This window comes from Amblyomma mixtum, chromosome 6 (genome assembly GCF_055824585.1).
Source record: "Amblyomma mixtum isolate Tamu chromosome 6, ASM5582458v1, whole genome shotgun sequence".
Taxonomy (NCBI): Eukaryota; Metazoa; Arthropoda; class Arachnida; order Ixodida; family Ixodidae; genus Amblyomma; species Amblyomma mixtum.
Genome location: NC_143017.1, coordinates 153,087,684 through 153,110,804, shown reverse-complemented (window position 1 = coordinate 153,110,804; position 23,121 = coordinate 153,087,684). Strand labels below are relative to the sequence as shown.

Below are 23,121 nucleotides of genomic sequence, written 5' to 3'. Positions count from 1 at the left end.
ACTGTCTTCCATGATCATATTCCATGGTCGAGAACGATGTGCCGACGAACTACGACTGCAATTTGAGTCTAGGTGAGAAGAAAGAAAAGGAATGAGAAGAGGAAAAAGGAGGAGAAGGCGCTATCGCGTCTACTCTTAAGGCGAAGCGTAAGCGTCCTCCTATTTTTTTTTTTTATTTGCGCTGCTGCATTGCCCATTGTCAAGTCTATGGTCGGTGGATGCCAGCAAGCCCATACTAGGGGCCTTTAGATATGCTGCTCGCAATATCATTGTATGTGGATGTTGGCGTAGAAAAAAAAATTGAACCGGTTACCTCGTGTTCAGCATCACAGCGCTCTTGATCCACCACCACAGATGTCATTTGCACTACTCTTGCCTTTCCTAGATAATATTGCCGCGAAGCTTTGTACTGCTTGTTCATGCTGAAAGCCGACGGCACGCGACTTAGTCACCATGTGGCGCGAGTTGCGACCAGGTTTATCTCTAATCGCAGCCAAGCTCAACTGCTTCTATCTTGTCCGGTTTGTAGCTGCTTTTGGCGTTTTATCTCAAAGGTTCTTAGCCAGCTTTAATTTGAGCGAGGCCGGGAGCGGCGATGATTCTGTTCCTTTACGACCTCAGAGCCCGTTTACTGCTATCGCGGCCGCCGACTTGTTCTTCGTGGACGCAAGACGAGCCCAATAAAGAGTTCGTTTTGAGTGGCACCTCAGTCTGCTCACCTGCTCATCCCGGTGTTGTCATCATCACGTGGCAGTATGGTATTAGCTTTATGCGCAGAAATGCAGCGCACGTCATTTTACGAGCAACCTGAGGCGCACATGTGTTTACAGCCAATGGCGCCTAAGTTTGGCGACCTCAAAAGCGGCGTACGATTGAAGTAGGACGCGCAGACAGCCTTGAGGTGATCAGCATTTATGCAGCCAATAACCTATCACAAATGAGCATATAACTTTAAATGCGGCCGAAATAGCTGAGCGATGACTGCAGAGGCATTCTCTCAAGCGTATATACAGGATTGTTACATCTAACTTTAACAAGGGTTTAAAAATTGTGGGGTTACAATGGGGGAGATAAACACGTTCTCCCCGTTTAAGCGCGGCTGACTCAGTTCAAAACCGCGCGGACCCCACCCCGTGGTCGCGTACGCTACTGAGCGCACGCCGACCACGGCGGGCCGTGCTCTACGGGAACAAAGGAACGACACACTGGCTGACACAAACAAGGCATTTATTGCTATAGCAACAATAACGCCAGCTAGCAACAAAATACACTGAGGAATCTAGGATGTCCGACTCACCAGCACGGCTACGAGCGAACGTCCGCCCACGGTAGGGCAAAGGGATAAACTCCGAGGCCCGACGGAACGAGCTGAGGGGAAGACGTTTCCACACGAGGACGCCCGCGGCCAAGAGCGGAGCTTTGCGCGTGAACGTCCACACGCTATCCTGTCCCGGGGAGAAGAGAGCCAGCTATCCCTCGCGCGCGCGCAGCAAAACGCCATCCGTGGCGCTGGTGTCGCTGCGACGCGAGCGCCCTCCCTTGTTAGTTAGAAGTAACCGAACCGAGAGGAGTGCTTTTCGGGGGCAGCTGACAACAGTGGGGTGCAATGCGGGAAAGTGAACGCAGGGAGATGTGGGGTTACAATGGGGGAGATAAACACGTTCTCCCCGTTTAAGCGCGGCTGACTCAGTTCAAAACCGCGCGGACCCCACCCCGTGGTCGCGTACGCTACTGAGCGCACGCCGACCACGGCGGGCCGTGCTCTACGGGAACAAAGGAACGACACACTGGCTGACACAAACAAGGCATTTATTGCTATAGCAACAATAACGCCAGCTAGCAACAAAATACACTGAGGAATCTAGGATGTCCGACTCACCAGCACGGCTACGAGCGAACGTCCGCCCACGGTAGGGCAAAGGGATAAACTCCGAGGCCCGACGGAACGAGCTGAGGGGAAGACGTTTCCACACGAGGACGCCCGCGGCCAAGAGCGGAGCTTTGCGCGTGAACGTCCACACGCTATCCTGTCCCGGGGAGAAGAGAGCCAGCTATCCCTCGCGCGCGCGCAGCAAAACGCCATCCGTGGCGCTGGTGTCGCTGCGACGCGAGCGCCCTCCCTTGTTAGTTAGAAGTAACCGAACCGAGAGGAGTGCTTTTCGGGGGCAGCTGACAACAGTGGGGTGCAATGCGGGAAAGTGAACGCAGGGGACGAAGGCGTCCCCACAAAATATACCGAAGTACTCTAAGAAGACGCGACCAAATGCATATGGAATGCACTAATTGCCCACGACGCGGCCATCTGTAGAGAGCGAAAAAAAAACGACTACGTAATAGATGTAAAGTTATAAAGTGTTCAGTCAGACGTTTTGCGGATCGTTCTAAAACTTTCTAATTCGAATTCTTCGCCGGACTTCGTTGCCTGCGAAGATGGTTAAATAATCCCAACTAATTATCGAAATTAAGCAGAATACAAAAACAGTGTGACTTGCTCCATACAATAGCGAGCAACACGCATTAAGTCGCGTCACTTTAGAATGCATCGACATATTTTAAAACTATGGCTAAAGTTAGCTGATGTACCCTGTATAACGACTGCTCAGTGCCCCATCAACGACTGTGTTTTGGATAACCCTTGACAAAAGCCTGTGTAGCACCTGCATTGCAAGTTTTTACGATGCCGACGCATCGACGCAGGTTAGTGGCGTTGACCGGCTTGGCAGTCATAAACTACTTCGTTGAAATCTACCACGGAAGGGCTGAAAAGTTATCGCTCAAATCACACTTATAAGCCGGCCACTGAGCGATACACCAAAATGCCTCGACAGCGCAGAACGTTGCTGGCGGCTGCAACTTGGTTGGTCATGCAAATCCTGCGGGTTGTAACTGGAGATGTCTTCTATCCGGAACTACGCAGTGACCTGCAGAAGTACCAAGACATGAGCCCGGTAAGAGCTGTGCCACTGCTGTAGTTAATGACAGCAGAGAAAGCCTTTTGATAGCAGAGTTAGACAACGATGCCTTATAGGTTAAATACCACTAATATGGGACCGGTGCAGGAGCCAAGGGGCACGTTTTGGCATGATGCCAATGTCCGGCTTGACTATTAAATACACTGCCACAGAAAAATATTTTTTTTTTAAATCCTTTCAGCATCATATTTATTTTTTAGTAGAAGCGTCAATCTGGGTTGCCTGACGGAAGATTTCGATCGGTGTCGAATTCCTCAATAAAAATATAATCAGATTGTAAAACTTTGAAAAACGGACACTTCATTTCGACAGTTTAATTTGGTAACAAGAACAGATATCAAGATTCCTTTTGTAAACTGACATCTTGAATTACTCTACGCATTAAAGAGTGACGTGTTTTGCAAGAACTTCGCAAAAGGGTTATCTTTAAACTATAATAGCTTAACATAGAGTCGAATAAAAGATGTCAATTTTGTTCAGAGTATTTTTCTGACAACAGGGAACAGATCAGAAAAGAGAAAAAGAAAAAAAAACTTTGAGATCACTGCGACGACTAGCACTGAAGCAATGCGAAAGCAAAACGTCCGCATACTATTTCGACGTCCGTGGCTGTTGTGACGTCTATGTACTATATCGACGCCCATGGCCGTTCTGACGTCCAGGCGTTATATCGGTGTCCAAGTGTAATTCTCACGTGTAATTAACTAATTACAACTCATCAACCGAATTTTTTCCCCACAGCAAGATCTGATCACGCACTACCTAACCCAATCAAACTTTTGCACATTTATTTTTACTGGATGACGCAATCGTGCGGAGTTTATATGACGCGACGTAGCCATCTAATCTAAAAATCTGGCGTCGATAACTAGCTACGAAAGCAAGCCCCGCAGTTTAGTTCCACAGTTGTTTCGAACCAACGATCGGTCTTTTTCCGTTTTTCATGGCCAGTGCTACCCGGATATTGGAGGGTGGCATCTCATATACAGAAATTACTACTTCGACCCAGATAATGGAGGCACGGCCAAGTGCGTCAGGTATTCGACATATGGACCCTACGAAAACTTCACCACGGCTGGCACAGTGCACATAGGCCCACATGGCGAATTGTAAGTCTAGGCCTTCCTTTGCAGGCGGTCGTTACGACTGGGTCATAATCCGAGCATTTGGGGTTTCTTGCCTTGCTATTTGCTCTGTATTTAGTTAGATATGTTGCCAAAGTGTACTGTCTGGAATGTGCAACATCGGCGTGTGCTATGAATTCGAGCGATAGTGCACGCACTGTGTGGAACATAAGGCGCCAACGAAACTCCTCGTTTCTTCGCATATGGGGTGTGGGACACCGAAAACACAACACCGCGGGTTTAATAGATCAGTTTTGTCAATAAATCCTGTACAATGCCCTCTTAATGACTTATTTACTAGTTTATTTGTTTATTCCAAAGCATTTTTTACAATACGTTGTTAGAATACGCGCCGTTGAGTTTTTGTTGTGTCTGTTTTTAATGCGAAAATATCAGATGGCTCATCGACACAAAAACCCGGCGGCGCCCAAAAAGTTGCGACGTTACAAAACTCGCGATTGGGCGAAACGATGCGACGTCATCAAAGACGGGAAAATACGAAATGTTAACCAGTAATAGTCAGTACTAGTACTTACAACGGCGCCAAAAACAAAGAAACAGGATAGGATTAGAATAAAACTGGAGCAGAATTAAAATATAATTGCAATGGTTTCGCAATACTTCCGCAATTTTTTATTTCATATTTACATGTTTTACCTTCTCTTCCGCCCTCCCCAAATGCAATGCCCCAACAGGGGTCCTTAATGGTAAATAAATTATGCTGATGATTCAGGACCGATGGTTAGACTTCTGGCAGGCCGTGTTTGAAAGTGTCGAATGGCTGTTTCTGCGTAGGTAAACAAAGGATTGAGAGAGGTCGCATGAACGTGGTAGATGCGTTGATGCAACTTCGACGGCAGTCGCACCGATGTTTTTCGTCGCAAAGAACAACACTGAGAGTTGCATAGCACGGCGCTGTCGTTATGATCTAGAAAGCAATGCCTACGCTGACTCCCACTTCATGCCGCTTCCTGATTACAAAGACTCGGCCCTGAGTTCATCGAAAAACCCTTTTTTTTTTTCCTTTCCTTGTAACGGCGAGAGAAGTAACTGGAAAAACAAGAGCCGAAGCGCCATCTTCAAGCTTTACAAAAAGTGATGTCACAGCCCATGCTAACATCGCTCTCTATTCGTTGTGTGTGGCTACACTACTTAAATGACAACGGTTAGAGGACAGCGTTTGAACTTGTGTTATAAAACGCTACGCGTTGTTTCGACGAATGGTTTATGCTAACCACTGCACCAAATCCTGCACCTGCACCGAAACCTGCACCAAATCCTGTCTGCAAGGTACGTGGTGAATTGCGCAAGCAGGGAAACGAACGAAGGAGGCACGTAGGCGGGACATGAACTGAGGGTCAGTTTAAGTGCCAAATCGTATAGCACGTCATCAACATCGCTGTTTTATGCTACTCGTTTCGTATAATGAAGTAACATAACAAAAAAAATCTACAGGCCTCCTATCACAGTTTTCTAGACACACTACACGTTCGTACGCCCTCTATTAAACCTTTACTTTTCTCCATATAAACAGCCGTTAAGGCAAGAGCGCTGTAACCCATTTACTTCGTTCGCCTGCTATCTGTTTACGGTGTTCCTAACTGTAACATCTCACCGACAAATGACGAAAGCCCCAGTCGACTCACAGTCAGGGATCAGGAGTTAGCACGCATCACCGCTTTTCTAAGACAACTGTGGCCGCCATATTGGTGTACATGGAGCAGAGCGAAAGGCTGCACAAGTGTTTCATCAGCTTATGGCCTCCTGCTTCGGCCTGCATCGCTGAAGCTGCGCTCTGTACGCCAGAATTGCACCCGCGACGACACCTATACGTCGAAGCATATGCACCCGTTTGCCGACTGATTCGGCATGCACGATAAAAGAAACAGAAACAAATGGAATAAGTGAAGCATAATCGGCTATGGAAATGACAATTCCTGAACATTCCTGTATATTTCAGAAAAGGACAGGTTACTCTCAGTTCCACGGAATGCTACGGGGCCAAAAATTTGGTAAGCTTCGACCCTTTCAACAGTAAGTATACAAGGTGTCTTGCAGTTTAAAAAAAATTTGCCAAGTGGGCAAAAAGAAACTACGAGCTGTTTCCTTCATGCTCAAGTTAAAATTAAGAGAGTTAAGGCAGGATTACTTCTACAAATGATAATAATTGCCGAGAATGCCTTGTGTGAAAACTATTACAAAACTTCACAGTCGACTGCCAATTAACCATCTACGTGGCTCGCTATGCTTCTATTAGTGTGAACAGAGATCATCCAGGAAATCCCTGTGTCTCTTGCTGTAATCATAGACAGCGTGCTCACCTCAGGAGCGCCAGCTTAATTTTAAGCAACGATAACCCTCTACATGCGAGTCCCTTTCCTCTGATTAAGCTGCATTTGCAGCGACAAGCAGACATATCAGACACAAATAAATGTTTTAAGCCGATTGCTAACAAGCTTTTATTTGAATCTTTAACCGAATATTTAGTTGCTTCAATATGCATGCATCAAATCATTAACACTTACTTTAATGCTGAAGTTATCAGCACATGCATGTAACTTGAATGCAGAAACTGTCCTCACACAAGTAAGGACACGCTCGGATCATTTCTATTGCCTGGTCAGTTACTTACTAATTAACCAGTGGCTAATTAACCAGCTATTTGAAATTGGTCGCTTATATGGCATTAATGAATTAGTCTGAAGAACAACAGATCAGCCGTCTAGGAAAGAACATAGGTCAGTGCAAACAGGTGCCAAGCGGAACAATTTTTTTATTCCCGCTGATTCATCGAGCAATTTCTGCTCCTCACCATTATTTATGAAAGAAGGGTGCTACGGAATATTCTTGGGAGATATTTAAGTGGCAAGCAATGTCGACTCCGTGGTCAAAATAAAAGAAAAAAAGCCAAGAACTTGTGATAGGGAGTCAACTCTGCATTGTGTCCGAAATCACCTGGCTATCCCAGTTTTCCGCAGACACCTCGACTACTGCTGTTCGGCAGACGCTCAACGAAGAGACAGGCACGCAATAACTGCTTGTGAACTGCCGCTATTGCTTGTCACCTTTAAATTTTCTTGTGTTCTCCTAAAATTAAGGCCTCCGCGGTGGCTGCAGTGGTTATGGTGCTCGGCTGCTGACCCGAAAGACGCGGGTTCGATCCCGGCCGCGGCGGTTGAATTTCTTTGGAGGAGAAATTCTAGAGGCCCGTGTACTGTGCGATGTCAGTGCACGTTAAAGAACCCCAGGTGGTGGAAATTTCCGGAGCCCTTCACTACGGCGTCTTTTATAGCCTTAGTCGCTTTGGGACGTTAAACCCCATAAACCAAACCAAACCAATCCTAAAATTAAGAGATGGACTTACATATTTGAACAACTTTCTCTCACTTTAATGTGGCTCGTAATTTTAGCGAATGGACGAATGAATATGATGATCATTGCATTTAATAAATCATTATCGGTTCCTAGCAATGCAGATGCCTTTAAGCTTTTCAGGAATTTGCAGCATTTCCACATGTCATCAGGCACAGTTAACAATCTTGCGCTTTTTAGTGTGTGTGAGTGGCAAAAATCGCTCACTTGACATCGTGTGACCAGTTTCAGGCATGGAGATTCCGGAAACTGTCCACGTAGTGTACGCGAAGTGTGGAACCTGCTGGGTCATTCGCCATCCTTACGCTGCAGACGGTGGGTCTGCTAGATTGGCCTTATAGTGTTATCGAACGCTGTTAGCCACGGGCTTAACAAGGAACGGCTAGGTCACAAAGAAAACAATGCTTATAATGCCAGCTCAGAATGGCGTCATATTGTTGAATACGCAGCCCATTAGGAGTCATAATTATCCACTGTAAGCGGGTTTAATCTGCGACGTTTACAGATCACACAATGATGTGTACAGCTGCAAGGATGTTATAGCAACTATAGAGGTTGCGAATTCACGCCGTTTTTATGCATCGAATGCCCATCCTCCGTCTTCCCTTTATCCTTCCATGCTTCTCAAATGTGTCGCTCTGAAAAGCAAGCACCACGCAATAGGTTCATAAGGAGGAAGTACAAATGCATCACGATGTGAATTATCGAGTTATTCCGATTTTCTGGGTTCCGAAACCGCCTAACAAGAACTAAAATTATTTTAAGATACATTTTCTTCATCGTTAATGCATCACTGTTCTTACTGCAGGGACAAAGTTAAGCCCAACCTAGTTAAGCCCAACCTTTAGCGTGCACTGATTGAAACACGTACGGTCCCAACATTTTGGCAGTGATCAGTGACGAGTTTAGGTGGGTGTAACCAAAGCAAAAACGTCAATGCCCACCGTTGAGTCGCTATCTCCTAACATGGACTGATAAAAAGAAAAAAGAACGATAACAATAAGAAATCTTGAGTTCATGTCCCTTACCCTACTTTGTTTTAAGCTACATTCACAAGCAATCCAAGTGCTATGTGGCCAATCCGTTTCGCTTATTTCAGCTGTTGATCGTTTCGATTTTGACAGGTTACGGATGCTCATACTGGCTTCACTCGAGCAAGCTACAGCAAGGTAGCGATGCCTGTGAATTCATCTACAACGAAAACTACGGAACATCGCCCAAGTACCACATGTACGACCAATCGTGCGGAAACCAATAGACTGCGCTCAGTCGCCATGGAGTACGGTCAATCGACGGATCGTCCGGCACAGCGTATTTGCCATAGCCTTCGAGTCTATCCACGCCGCTAATAAAACTCGGAGGCTAATGTAACCCAGTTGTACTTGTAATACATTAATATGATAGCTACTGAAAACGTACTTTCATGCAATGACTTGAGCAGAAAAAAAAAAGAACTCGCATAGTTCTTTTTTCAACGATGTCCTGCTGTGCTCACGCATCAAGTTGCGCATGCAGTTGAGTCGCCTGTACACCCATACCTCGGCACCATGATGGTGTGTATAGGTGAGGTATATTTTACAGTGGTCTCGGTACGTACGTGGGAAGGAGACCTGGAATCGCACTGATCGTGTTCAAAAAAACGACGGCTTCGGCGTCGCCTCACGGCAACGTGTCACATACTGATATTTTGCAAGGCTTCTAATGAGTGTTTTACCGTATTCATTTACAGTTTTACTCGACGGCACTCCCTCTCTCCGCTAGATTTCTTTCTGAAACGCATTTGTGCCGACGCCTTATTCAGTGCGACACGAGCATCGGGAGAAATGGGCCGACCATATAGTTGGTGCATTCACAAGAAACCCGAGACCGCCATCTTAAACATGGCAATGAACGCATACGCTTCCACGCAAAAGTTGGGAGAGGGGGGAGGCCTCCTCGAATAGGCATGAGGGAGGCGCGAAATTTGTCCTATTTTCTCTCCTGTTTTGTACAAGAAATGAGCAGGAAGCTATCCTGCACTCGCACAGCTTGCAGAGGAACTTTGCGAGGAAGTAGGGTGCGGTTGCCGAACATTCATGGCATTTCGAGCTTAAAATCAGCTAAGAGACTGAAAGCAACCAAAGCCTCTTACTCGAGTTCATCAGCATCATCCCAATGGACCACGAATATCCGCCGGATATCCCGCTTAGATCCAAACGTCCGGGCGCTCTTGACCGGTCACCAACGGAGCTGCGCAATGGCCTTCGTCAAACAGTGCCAATCCAGAAAAGACTCCAGGTGCTTTGTGAAATGAACATTTATTTTGCTACATATGAACCCAAAACCGATACAATAGCCGTCGCCATTTGGCACATCGCTAAGCTCGTTCCATGCTTCTTGAGCAACACGGCTCACGGCGGTAGTTGTCGCTACCACCGGATACCGGAAGCTGAAAAACAAATTACGAGAAGGTGTCATTCTGATAAACCTTACACAAAAACTGTGCAAACAGGCGAAACGCGCGAAAGCGGCGAAATTACGAACACGTTTTCACGAACCTCGCATGCGGAACATTGATGCAACATATACAATACTACAAGATATCTCCCAATGATTTACAAGCATTCCACCGGTCCCAGAGGTTATTCTCAGACCCCCCCCCCCGCCAAGAAAAAAAGCAATATAAAGCTCTAAGTCTCATTCCACGGCCAACTCCGCGTTTTGTTCGACAAACGTCCGGCACCGTGACGGCTACAACCAGGGTGTCGAACCGGAACCGAACCTGAACCCGAAACCGGAACCGAACCCGAATTTTCACCCGGAACCGGAGCCGAACCGAACCCATATTTTTTTCGCCATCTTGGAACTGAACCCGAACCGGAACGATTCAAAGGAACCGCTCCGAACCGGTTCGGGACTCGGTTGAGCCCCACTTTTTTTGCAACCCGGCACACTTTTTTTCACAGAGAAAATGGGATAGTTTAGCGCGTATGTTTTCCCATCCGAAGCTGTCTGCGCTAGAAAGCGCGGAAATGGCACCCAGTATATGCGACAACAAAATTGAATGATGTCTGGTGTCTGGGAAGGAACCTAATTGACGCTTCTGTAATGTGCTGGCACCAATTTTAAAGCACTTATTAATTAATATATTTATTTATTTATCTATATATTTCTTTATTCGCAGGCCAAAGAATTACAGAGGGGAGTGAGCAGCAATAATAAATATACAAGAACAATACTGGTACACCAAAATTAATCGCTATCAACATTCTTAAGTTAGTCGGGAGTTTGTAACGTATGCAATGGAAGTGGGAGGGTGGTTCCATTTCTTAGCTGTATTGAGGATGAATGAGGCAAAATAAAAGTTGGTGCTACTGCTTGGCACTTCAACGTTGAACTGATGGCGGCAGAAGTAGCGAGACTCTGAGATGAGGGTTATAACCGAAGATTTTGTGAAAGGCATAAACATAAAGAGACATAGACATAAGCAGACATTGTACGTCAGGTTTATATGAAATATTGAGTTATTTCTCCCCCCCTTTACATGTGTGCGTATTCTTTTGATCAAATTGTTAGCACTGATTTAAATCAATAAAGGTCTATAGACACCAATTTTTTGCTTGCATTTTTTCTTCTTTCGAACGATGCTTTCGACATTCGTGCACATGGAGCACCCCGAGGTATTCGCCTACGACCAACAAATAAATTATATTTGAATTCCTTCTTGACGCAGTTTTGCTTCTATTAAAACATTAAGTTGGGCTAGTTGGTAACGGCTTGAAGGAATCATATTCTTAGCGGTAAGAAACAGACACAACACCAAGAGACACACACACAGGACACCCGCTAGACTTCAACTATCTTTACTGGACACTTGTACGACATAAATATGTATCACTGAGCACACGCAGGTGCCTCGTCATCCGCATTAGGTCTAACTATGGCCTCCCCTCTCCTGCAAGGCATACGGTTGCGCAGATAAACAATCTCTTTTTTCTGCCAACGCCAGGGAGGGAGTCCCTACACACATGTCGCCCGCCTCTTGAATACGAAAGGCTTCGATAATTTCCCTTTCTTTTTTGTCGGCTCCCGCATGCATCACAGACGTAGCGTCATATACAGGGATGCAGCCTTTACAACTTCTACAATGCTTCACCAATTCAGCTCCACCGGCCTGTGATGAAACATCCCTTCTGTGCTCTCTAATCCTATCGTTGACACACCTTCCGGTCTGGCCTATATATACCTTGCCACAGGCAAGCGGAATGGTGCACACCACTCCCGTTCGGCAGGTTACAAACTTCTGGTTGATTACCTAAACTGGTTGATTACCTAAAAGAGCAGCACGAAACACCATGTGGTAACTTTGCATTTTCTATTGACGTAGTAGATTTGTTTTACAGCATTCCGCAGCCACAGCTAATCGATGCTGTCCGTGACCTCATAGAAAACGAGGGCGCGGTAGACTTCCAGAACGCTTGTGGTTTGTCAGTAAACAGTTTTTTGGAATTGCTATCCTTTTATTTGAAAGCAACTGTGGTGTGTTTCAGACATGATTACTTTATTCAGAAGGATGGAATATGTATCGGGTCTTGTTTAGCGCCTATGCTTAGTGATATATTTTTAGCCCATTGTGACAAGCGCATTGATAAGGGTTTAGATAAGAGTGTTGTGAAATGTTTCAGATATGTAGACGATTATCTGGTGATTGTAAAGTTGAATAGCCTCCAGGAAAGTGCCTCTTCTGTATCTGGTATTTTAGATATTTTTCACAGATGTGCAGATGGGCTTAGGTTCACTCATGAACTTCCAGTGAATGGCACTATCCAGTTTTTAGAAGTGTCCCTATGCATCACGGGTGAGCGTACGTGCTGGGCATTTAAGCCGAGATCCAAAAAGCAGGTTTTAAATTACGCTTCGGCTCATTCGAAGGTAGTGAAACGCGGCATTGTGATGAACAGCCTGCGTGCGGCTCTGCAGAAGTCTTGCCCGCATAACATGGAAGCCAGTCTGCAAGAGCAGGTTGACCGGTTGGACAAGGCGGACTACCCTCTAGAATCGGTGAATGCGGTGGTCGAAGCTTTACTACGGGAGCTTGGTGGTGCCAAAGTGAAGGCAGGTGAAGAAAGGCTTAAGCGGCGGGTCGCAATCCCGTACGTCCACAGTCTATCCCACCGCCTCAAAAAAGTTGCCCAGAAGTGTGGCGTTGGTGTTCTGTTGACAGCCTCACAGAAACGAAGAAGCCGTGTTGCAGCAAAAAGCACCAAATGAAGTTTGTAACCTGCCGAACGGGAGTGGTGTACACCATTCCACTTGCCTGTGGCAAGGTATATATAGGCCAGACCGGAAGGTGTGTCAACGATAGGATTAGAGAGCACAGAAGGGATGTTTCATCACAGGCCGGTGGAGCTGAATTGGTGAAGCATTGGAGAAGTTGTAAAGGCTGTATCCCTGTATATGACGCTACGTCTGTGATGCATGTGGGAGCCGACAAGAAAGAAAGGAAAATTATCGAAGCCTTTCGTATTCAAGAGGCGGGCGACATGTGTGTAAGCACTCCCTCCCTGGCGTTGGCAGAAAAAGAGATTGTTTATCTGCGCAACCGTATGCCTTGCAGGAGAGGGGAGGACGTAGTTAGACCTGATGCGGATGACGAGGCACCTGCGTGTGCTCAGTGATACATATTTATGTCGTACGAGTGTCCAGTAAAGATAGTTGAAGTCTAGCGGGTGTCCTGTATGTGTGTCTCTTGGTGCTGTGTCGGTTTCTTACCGCTAAGAATATGATTCCTTTGGTTTTATCAACAGAGCGATGGCTCTGACGTGTAGTTGAATTCAGGTTACATGAGGCACGAAAAAAACGGCAGTATAACTGCTAACATGCTGGTTGTAGCCTATGAAGCACGCTGGTTTAAGTGCAGCAGTGACTCAAAACAACCTATCAGCGTTTATATCACAGTTTTTCTGTGCCTCACGTGGCCGGTTCAACTACAGGTTGCATCATCGTTCGGTTGATGAAACCGAGACCGAAACAGCGCGGGAGAATAAATTCTTTTGAAAATTATTCAGCAGCCGTAGGCGAATACCACACGGTGATCCACGCATTCTATTATCTAGTGCATCATTTGAAAGAAGAAAACGCGCAATAAAATAAAAAAGAAGAAAACACGTGTTCAGCGTCTTCGTCAGAGCACGCGCCTCTGCGATTCAGTGGTCCACAGGAACGTAGTTATCCGAGGAAACATCTGGCCAGCTATGGATCAACGAAGCTTTTTCACAAATCAGCTTGCGTCTGATCACGTGTGTTTCGAGCTTCTTGTTTCATTCCTGAGCTCATGCAGCCACGAAAGCAGCGAGCTCTCGGGGCACGGAATTTATCAGTGACACTGTCCGCTCTCTGACGCTACCAGCCCATGGTAGCAGCGCAAAAAAAAAAAAAGAGCTGACTGGACAGGCAATGCATACCACGTGACCAGATTAGCCAGCAAAGCATTCAAACTTCTCAAATCGCTGCTGTTAGTTGATGCACGACCATGCATAGCAGTAGCTTCACTTTCGGCGATGCCTTTGTCTCGCACCCACCGCGGTTCTTCTTCCAGTTGGGACGCTTTGCGCAGCCAGGGAACACGCAGGCAATGATTGCCCTCGTAGGCCATCGACGGAGGCTTGGCCGGCGGTTACTTACTGTTTCAAAACAGTTACAGCATACCGTTACCGTGTTTACATTACCGTTTACAGCGTTACCAGACGCCGGACTTTCCGGTTAGCGCTGCGCACTGCAGTGCCGCCTTTTATTGCATTTTCGGGTCGACATGTTCTTTCCCGGGTGGTGTCGTGAAGGTTAAGAGGCGCTCTCTCATCTCCGCGCTTACTGGAAGCACAACCTTTTCAACTCCAGGGGTAACTTACGGCGCCTCCTCGTTCACTATAACCGAGTGGTGCGGCCAAAGTTTTTCGTTGTATCTGCGACGAATTGCCATTGCCCTTATGCATACTTTGACAGTAGCACCGTACCCGTTCGTAATAAACGAGCGTATATCCGCGGCCGTTATAAGTGGGCATGACTGCATCCGCTGAATTCGCTTGAACACAGTGGTATCAAAATGGCCAAATAAGGCTGCAGATATATGGGTAGTGGAAGCAATGACCGATCACAACCTTAGTCATTTGCCTTGTGGAGAGGTCGTACAGGTGTCCGAAGGAAAAGCGAATAGTGAGCAAACAAAATATATCAGCATAAAGTTCTCTCCCGACCACGTCCAGAAAAGACAGACTAGCACTTAGACTCCTATTAAACACAGCGGACAAAAAGGGGTTGTTTTGTAGTTTTGAAAATAAATGCCCTGAAACAAGTTGGTGGAGAAATGGCGCACAGCTGATTCATCAGACTCTCTCAAGAGCCCAAAAAATCTAGACGCACAGGCTCTTTTTGATAGCGCCTCCGAAAAAGTTACAAAAATTCTATGTAGTGCAAGTATACCTTCTTCCAAGCAGAATGCTGAATTTACAAGAATGATGCAACGCAACATCCCAACAAAGATGTTACTAATTTGCATCCGTGCAGAACAGAAGCGTTCTCAAACCATCCAAGCGTGTTTTTTTTATCACACTCTTTTTATCAGAACAAAAGAGGTCGACGTCATCATAATAAGCTAAACGTGTAATTTGCCCCCTACTAGCGAGAAGCCACGATTATCTGTGTTTTTGAAGATAATGAGCTGTAGGGGCTCGAGATATATAACGCGAGTCACAAAGGCGATATCGAAGAGGTGATTTAAATCACTGAAAGGTGACTGCAAGTCGGTTTCGGGGCGATGGAAAGGTGTCTGTCTGTATACAGGTGCCGATAAATGACAGCTTCGTTTCTCAATAGCTTCAGGATAACCAATTACTCGCGCCACGGGATCTACGAAGCTGCTCAAGCTGGAGGGTTTTGTATATGCAAAACCCATCGGTTTTTCGCCTTATAGCTAATCAGACGAATTATAGCTTACACAACCGATATACAATAATTTCGATTTCATTTCATTTTGCGCTCTTGCCGTAAATACGTCTTTTTGCCGTGGACAGTAAACAAAGTGGATAGAATGAGAACATCTCGCATTACACGAATTTTTGCACTTTTTATTTTATGTATCGATGTGCCAGAAAAAAATAAACAGCATAAAAAGGATAATTAAAACCCATCTACGTTCTAATTTTTTTTTTGTCCTGAACCCATTTGAACCGGTTCAGTATGGTCCGAACCGGTTCGAACCGGAACGGAATGTCGCTCTGGAGCCGAACCCGGAACTGAACCCGAAAGGTGTGAACCCGAACCTGAACCGAACCCGAAAAAATTCCGGTTCGACACCCTGGCTACAACACGGGCTGCCAACCAGTAGCTCACAGTAGCGGCGTTTACATGACGGGGTTAAGTTGAGAAGTTGAGTTGAAAACCGGTTACTGGGTTCACGTAAACACCACATCTAATGGCAAGTTGCATGTAAACCGGATCAAGTCGAAGAGTCGGGTTAGTCGGAGGGGCGATCATAAATGCGAACTTGTTTTTCGCTTGCGCCGTCGCGCCTTCAAGACAGCGCGGTGCCGTGCCGCAATATTGGAGGCTGCCTTCTCCCGCCGAGCTGCATGCTCGACGCTTGTGTCGCTGCAGTTGAACCGGTCTCGACTCGCTAAAATTGAGTTCATGAACACGCAGTCGTCGAGTTGGGCTGACCTTGCTTAACCAACTCTATCCCCTGACTCGACCCGCCACTGTGGGGTTCATGTAAACGGCTAGTGTGTTGGAGCACCAAGAACAAATGCGCGGGTGCAATTTGCATGTCTTCAGGTTCTCGAGCTTTTAGAAAGCCCTATAAGTTTACTTCTTTCCCCGGCCGTTTTGGAAAGCGCACTCCCTTGTATACGCGGGTGCAATGCGCGTTTTCACTAAAGCAAATGATAGAATCTTCGACATAACAGGTTTCTAGTTTGCGAGCTTTCATGCGCTACCTTTTTTTTTCCCCGCCAGTCTTGAAATTATGCGCCCGTACTAACGCGAGAATGCTCGTTTTCGACACGTTTGCCTTTTTTTTTTTTTTTCAGGTTCACCACATACTTTACCCGACCGTCAACAATATCACGCGAAAGAAGTGCATATTGTTGGGGGATACAAAAAAACTGCGCGTCCCGTAAAACTCAACGCGCGACCATGCAAAACCAACCGCAAAGCAAGGCGCACAAGGCATCAGCGCGCCCTTCGCTAACTGCGCACCGACCGACGCCATATGGCTCGCGCCATGGCGTGTGCAAATAGGCGTGCCTTTCACAACTCCGCCATATTGCGCCAGCCGGCGTGCTCAGCGAAACTGCTTGAAATGCAGCGTATACTTTGGACAAAAGTAAACGTTTCTCACCTTGTCACTGTCAGAAAGAGCAAGAGTGACATGAACCGCGCCAGAACCGCCGGCAGCCCATGAAGCGTGCGCGCCGCTTCACGGACTGCGTAATTTACGGCACCGGCCGGCGTGGTCAGCGCTAACTGCTTGAAGTTGAGCAAGAGTAGTTGGGCAACAAAATTTCACACCTTGTCATTGTCAGAAACCGCACGAGTTCCGCGTCGATGACCAAGACGCAAACAACACGGAGTCTGCGCACTAAAAAGACGTCGCACGCTCACAGGCGCAGCCGCTCAGACGACCGCCTCCAGGTTTCGTTCTGCCTCGTCTGCTCCATCGCAGGTCGCCCGCGCGCATGCGCACTAATGCTGGTGGCGCCCGTAAACAGAAGGAACGCCAACTAATCATTACGTATTCCCTGGGGCCAGATTTCCCTCTACATGTTTGAAAGATGCGAGAGGAAAGATTGAAAGAACAGAGGTGCACCACAACCGCGTCCACCGAAGCGACGACGTGGGCTGTAAAAAATCCCCTCCTCCCCGCCACAAATGCAGCCAGGCAAAGCGATTTTTTTCATGAATTCTCCCTTTTTGATCGCATTTCAAAACATCTACGGGGGGAAGTCCTCTATGAGTCCCACAGATGTCCCGATCTGGCCGTCCGTTTCTGGACGTACTTTGTTTTTCCCGTGGATATTCGGATTCCGTACGGAAGTACGGGTCTTATTAGTCGGGTGACCGTTGGACATCGCTGGCCTTAGTTTTGCGGGCAATGGCAATAACAGTAGTTATCGCCCCCTCATTTAAACTCTTATCGTAGCGGTCACTGGTCTACTGAGTGGCATGGCTCATGTGTCAGAGATGCCTGGTCTGTGCCTCTTGGATTGAGAGCTTTTTTTCTTGTGCACTCAGCAGTCATTTTACTGTTTCGTGTATCTCTGGAGTGCGCTCATTGATGCTAGAAGCACTTTGTGTGAAAAGCGCCGGTGACCGGACATACATTTGCTGCCTTCGCACCAGAAAAGCACTTTTCTGCTTTTCTTTCAATGGGAAACAAAAGAAAAGTAAAAAGCACAAGCACAATTTATATCCTACGATGGTCATGAAGGAAGCCTGCAGATGTTAAGATTGCAATTGGGCAACAGAACATAACTTACAACTGGAACAGTAGCCGGCCAAATCTGTGATCGGCAAGTACCTTTTCATAATGGCAGTTCAGAGACTTTTCTGCTGATATCCCTTTGTACTAAACTGCTGGATTGTTAAGAGGTAGAATGACTCGTAGAAATGAAATTTATATGCTCAACATGTACAGCATATATATGTCTTTCAGTTGTACTAACGTTGCTATGCCTTAACAGGCGGTAATGTGGAAATTGCTGCTGTTAGTGTATCAGATCAATATGGGTTTAAGATCATGGATATAACAGCTTAGCAAAGTGACAGTCATGTTAATCGGTAAGTAACACAAAAGCCTTTCAATGTTTCTTGCTGCAACAGGTGCTAAGTAGGCTACGATTCATTGCAGGCAGCCAGTGCTAACAGTATTAAGAGGGCATGCTATCTTACGAAGAAAAAGTTAATGCTCACTGCCATTGCTGTAATTATGCTCAGAAAAGCCACCAGTTCTAATTGAACACTTTATCATCTACTAGCCTGTGAACCAGAAAACTAAGACAGTACATCATAAAAAAAAAAAAAACATGAAAAAAGACAAAGAGAAGAATGCCCTTGTAATGTATTGTGCATTGCACTACAGTCACGATGAGTGGTATAGACATCAAACATCATCCCACAAACGTGTTCAAACTGCACTTTGCAAACAAACAAAAACAGCATACATTCTGTTACAAACATACTTCTCCAATCAAGTTTTTTTGTGCCTTTCTTTAATCTTGATAAACCTGCGCATCTTTCATCAAATGAAGCTCACAAGCACTTGCAACACTCGCAGTAAAAAAATACGAAGTCGAATAATCACCCTACCATACTCAAGTGATGTTCTACATTTCAAATAATAGATGCACAACGATTTCATCTGTTGTTCTCTTTTTCCGCAACAAGTAAGAATCCATTTGTTCTAAACGACATTTAATTATGAAGGCCACCATAATTATGTAAGCACTCACAATATGGCTAATAACAGTAGAAACATTACCCACAACCTTTAACCAGGCCCCTGAAGGCCTAACACCAGATCTTGCACTGTACACACCACCAGGGCTGTTAACGCTATATACAGTAATGCATTATGTACACTTCAGCATGATGCAATATATAAATCTTGAACAATGAATAATCAAGAGACCGTAACTAATCTGTCTTATAGGTCTGTTTTGACTTAAACTAAAGTATCTTGCATGCAGACAAAACTAACACAAAGAAGCCAAGTAGCTTCACTTATGCAAGTTACAGTCACAGCAATATAAATGAACAAAGTCAACGACGCAGTGACAAGCGTCATGCTGGAACGCTTCTGTAACATGATGGAATTAATCCCCGTGCTTGCACACAGTAGTCATTTCAGGTTACACGAGCCTCTGACTGCAACTAGCTCAAACCAGGTTATAGTGGGAACACCTGTGTATTAAGCTAGTCACACGTAGTGTGACTATCTGTACTTTCGTCAACTGACTGGTATGAAAGTCAATGCAGACATGCGGAAGCTAAAGTAAAGTGAAAAGCATAACAACGACAGTTCACACGTGTTCAGAATAAGAAGAAAAAGAATGCTCACATGGTCGCCATGCAATGAATGATGAGGACAACCAAGAAAGAGTAAAATTACGACAGCTTTGATTTAAGCAGAAATGAAACGCAAATGCCAAATGCAACAATACTAAAATGCATTGGGAAAAGCCAGCCAGCTAGCCACGTTCCCAGTAAGTTTATTCAGCTTGATTCGCTATGTGCCCAGCACATGTTGCTGACACATCTTCAGCTGTGACTCACAAAGTTTTTCACCGGATGAGTAGAAGTATAAACGGTAGATCCCTGAAGCATGCTATCTTCAAATTTTGAGCAATGAGCACCCTCCAAGGCTCCATATTTCATCATACACTGCTTAAATTTAGTACCGGCTCAGCAGTGCACATGTCCTAGTGTTATAGACGGGACGTTTTTTGCCCACATTGAAGGATGGGCCTGACATTGGCTTTGGCACCAGTGTACTGGTTTTATATACTTTTTTCTGTTGCCAGATCTGTGCAAAGATTTTTTTTGTTCTAATTTTGCTGCATGTTCATTCAGACATACCTTTTACATTGTTGATTACAGGAGCAAAATAAATGTCTTCAGTGAAAAGGGTTCAATTCTCTGTGTGCCACATTACTCATAAACAGGCATGTAAAATTAGCTGCAGGGCCCGGAGCTGTTGCTTTACGCAATCTACAGCCTTCAAACAACAAAACTGCAGAGACTTAACAAGATGAAAAAGAGACAGTAATCTGTCCCATCAGAACCACTTTGCAGAATAACACATTGAAGCAGCATCTTGCATTTGACTTCTACTGCCACAGCACAAGCTTTCTGACAACAGACTTTCATGGATAAAGCAGAAGCTATGACAAGTAGAGGTTATCAACACTGGTTGGAAATGAAGATAACGAAAGAAAGAGGAGATAAGAAATACTTAAACTTGTAGAAAAACGGCCTCAACAGAACAGAATAATGTTGTGATTACGTAACTACAGCCTGATGACAGTGAAAAATTTATACCACAAAACACAGACAAAGCCCTTGACAGAGCGCCTGGTTCATTACTCATGAAGACTAACAGTGACTGCAAAGTATGAACAAGACAACCAGTGGTTTCGCAAGGCATTCTTGCTCCTGCAAGAACAGTCTTACGAGGTGGTCAACATGAGGAGCCCTGTTCTCAGTTCGGGGCGCCACGAGTGAAGTCAGTGATGAGAAGGTGAAGTCACAAGTGAAGACCAAGACACAGCACAGGTCCTCTCCCAGAGCACGGCCTTCAGAGGTCTTCGGGGTCCTCCTGTCCGGCCGGCACCTCCAGGGTGCTCATGGAAAGAATGCTGCCCCCCAGCTTCTCCATCCGTCGCTGCTCACACTCGAGCACAAGACGGTTCAGCTCAGAGGCACTGTAGCCAACCAGCTGCTTCAAGTCACACACAAACTTGTACACAAAGCGCTTTCCATGAACCTGAAAGGCAGAAGGAGAGCACGAACAAAATCAGCACGAGTGACCTTAAGCATGCTCACTCTCCTTAATGGGACCCTGAAATGATTTTGATGGACATATTCTAGTGCAACATATCTGTAGAGGAGGTATTTGTGGGTATTCAAGTCAAATTTGAAAGCTCTGCGTGGATCCTATAATTTAGAAATAATTTTTAACAATCGCTGGTCGCAGGCTCACCCAGACTGCCCACTGAAGTCATCAGGGTGGGGGATGCGGCAGTGAGGTGTCGGCCTAATCAGCTGCAAGCTATTGTGACTAGCAATTTTTAAAAATTATTTCTAAATTATAGGATCCACACACAGCTTTCAAATATGCCCATCAAAATCATTTCAGGGTCCCTTTCAACAGATACTGAAGACAACTGCGTCTAATTACTGTTCTAGGTAAAAATTGATTCTCTGGCTCTTTCTGGCTATGTTGGCGTTCGTCTGGCAGCAAAAAGCAGTGCAGCATCACCACTTTCAAACAAGTTTCAACTGACTGTTCTGCGTATGGTTTGCTTGCAGTCAAAAGATCAAAGGGCATGCATGTAAGGCCATGAAGAACCATGCCAGGGGAGGGTACAGGTAAAAACAAAGTGACAGAAATGCAGCCATCCCATCCAACAATACAATGTGCTTTGGTTTTATTTTTCTATCTTTTGCTATCTTTTTACACAAGCGTTACACTATTCCAGTGCCTGCGTATGTGGGAGGACACAGGTAGCCCCTCAGCTTGTAGGAAGCTGCTCGCGTTGATATTTTTTTTAAGGCAGCCTCTGCTTCTCCAACTTGAACTAAAATAGCAGTAGCTTGCATAAAAGTTTGGATTGTGCACAAATGTCTATGTCCGCGTATCATTTTTCACAAGTTCATAAGCAAGACAGAAGAGAGAGATTGTCTTCAAAAGCAACAATCTGAACAAACATTAATTAATTTTTAAAGCCAGCACCTCAGATTACTTGCTCACAGCACCGAAGCATGTCTGCATTTATTTATGCTTACGTAGTAAAAATTTCACTGCGTGTTTTCTTCTATGTTATACAGGGTGTTTCACCTAAGACTTTCTGCAATTTTTAAAAATAAGCTATTTGAATTAGATGCGCGCTTTTTCTCGCATAGCATTGTCAGTGGTGTAGTACATCATAATTCAGCTAAGACGTGCTAACTAGCAGGCTTGTTAACCAATATTTAATAGTTAACTTTTAAACTATTACCGTTGGGCTCCTTAATTATTGTGAGGCATGTAGCCCACGGTAAGCAATGTCCATATCCGTTTTTAGAATTTCGAGAACGTGATTATCCTCGGCGCTGTGGCCCAACAAATTTTGGCTATTTCAACGAGTTAGGTTCACTGGAGAGGTCGCTTTGCCTGCAAGCTTCTCAAACCGCATGTATTTTGGCGCGATGTACGCGAAATTTGTTGGGCCACAGCGCCGAGGATAATCACGTTCTTGAAATTCCAAAAACGGATATGGACATTACTTACGGAGGGTTGCATGCCTCTCAATAATTAAGGAGCCCAACGGTAATAGTTTAAAAGTTAACTATTAAATATTGGTTAACAAGCCCGCTAGTTAGCACGTCTTAGCTGAATTATGATGTACTACACCACTGACAATGCTATGCCAGAAAAAGCGCGCATCTAATTCAAATAGCTTATTTTTAAAAATTGCAGAAAGTCTTAGGTGAAACACCCTGTATGTGGTTGGCCAAGTGGTATACACCCAAGACCGCTAAATTTGAACTGAATTTCCTGTATGATGCTGTTTGTTTTGGTTTCAAAAGCCGAATGACGGCTCTGACATCAAATTTCAGTATATTGGTCCTACCCTACGAGGCATCAAAAGAACTCGACACGACGTCTTCTTCATCATTTTCATCCACTACAATGCTTAAGCCAGCATGACTCATGAGCCAGAATGACAACAAATGAAGAAGCAGTGACGATGTAGTTCTTCATGCCTCACTTGACTTATACTGACCTTTGACGTCATAGCCATTGTTCAGCTGTTCAAAGCAAAGCTGAAACATCAGACAAGAAATTTAATTATAAATTATTCAGCAGTCGCACGTGAATACCATGTGGTGACCAACGTATAATAACATCTTTTGCATCA

At 45.4% G+C, this 23,121-nt stretch overlaps 1 protein-coding gene and 1 long non-coding RNA gene across 3 annotated transcripts in view; both read right to left on the bottom strand.

Annotated features, from left to right (window-relative positions):
* Positions 1-1,210: 1,210 nt before the first annotated feature.
* On the bottom strand, positions 1,211-18,398 carry LOC149340813 (uncharacterized). Its single transcript, XR_016283655.1, has 3 exons — positions 16,842-18,398; positions 9,600-9,697; positions 1,211-2,921 (listed from the first exon to the last, which is right to left on the bottom strand). It is a non-coding gene; the product is annotated as an uncharacterized LOC149340813 (long non-coding RNA).
* Positions 18,399-18,545: 147 nt separating this feature from the next.
* The window catches only part of Ets97D (DNA-binding protein Ets97D), a 24,416-nt gene continuing 19,840 nt past the window's right edge, over positions 18,546-23,121 (bottom strand). For both annotated transcript variants that reach the window (XM_089549703.1, XM_089549704.1), the window contains exon 10: positions 18,546-20,984. In XM_089549703.1, coding sequence (XP_089405829.1) covers positions 20,796-20,984 — 189 coding nt within the window. In that variant the 3' untranslated portion in view covers positions 18,546-20,795. The remainder of the gene's footprint in view (positions 20,985-23,121) is intronic.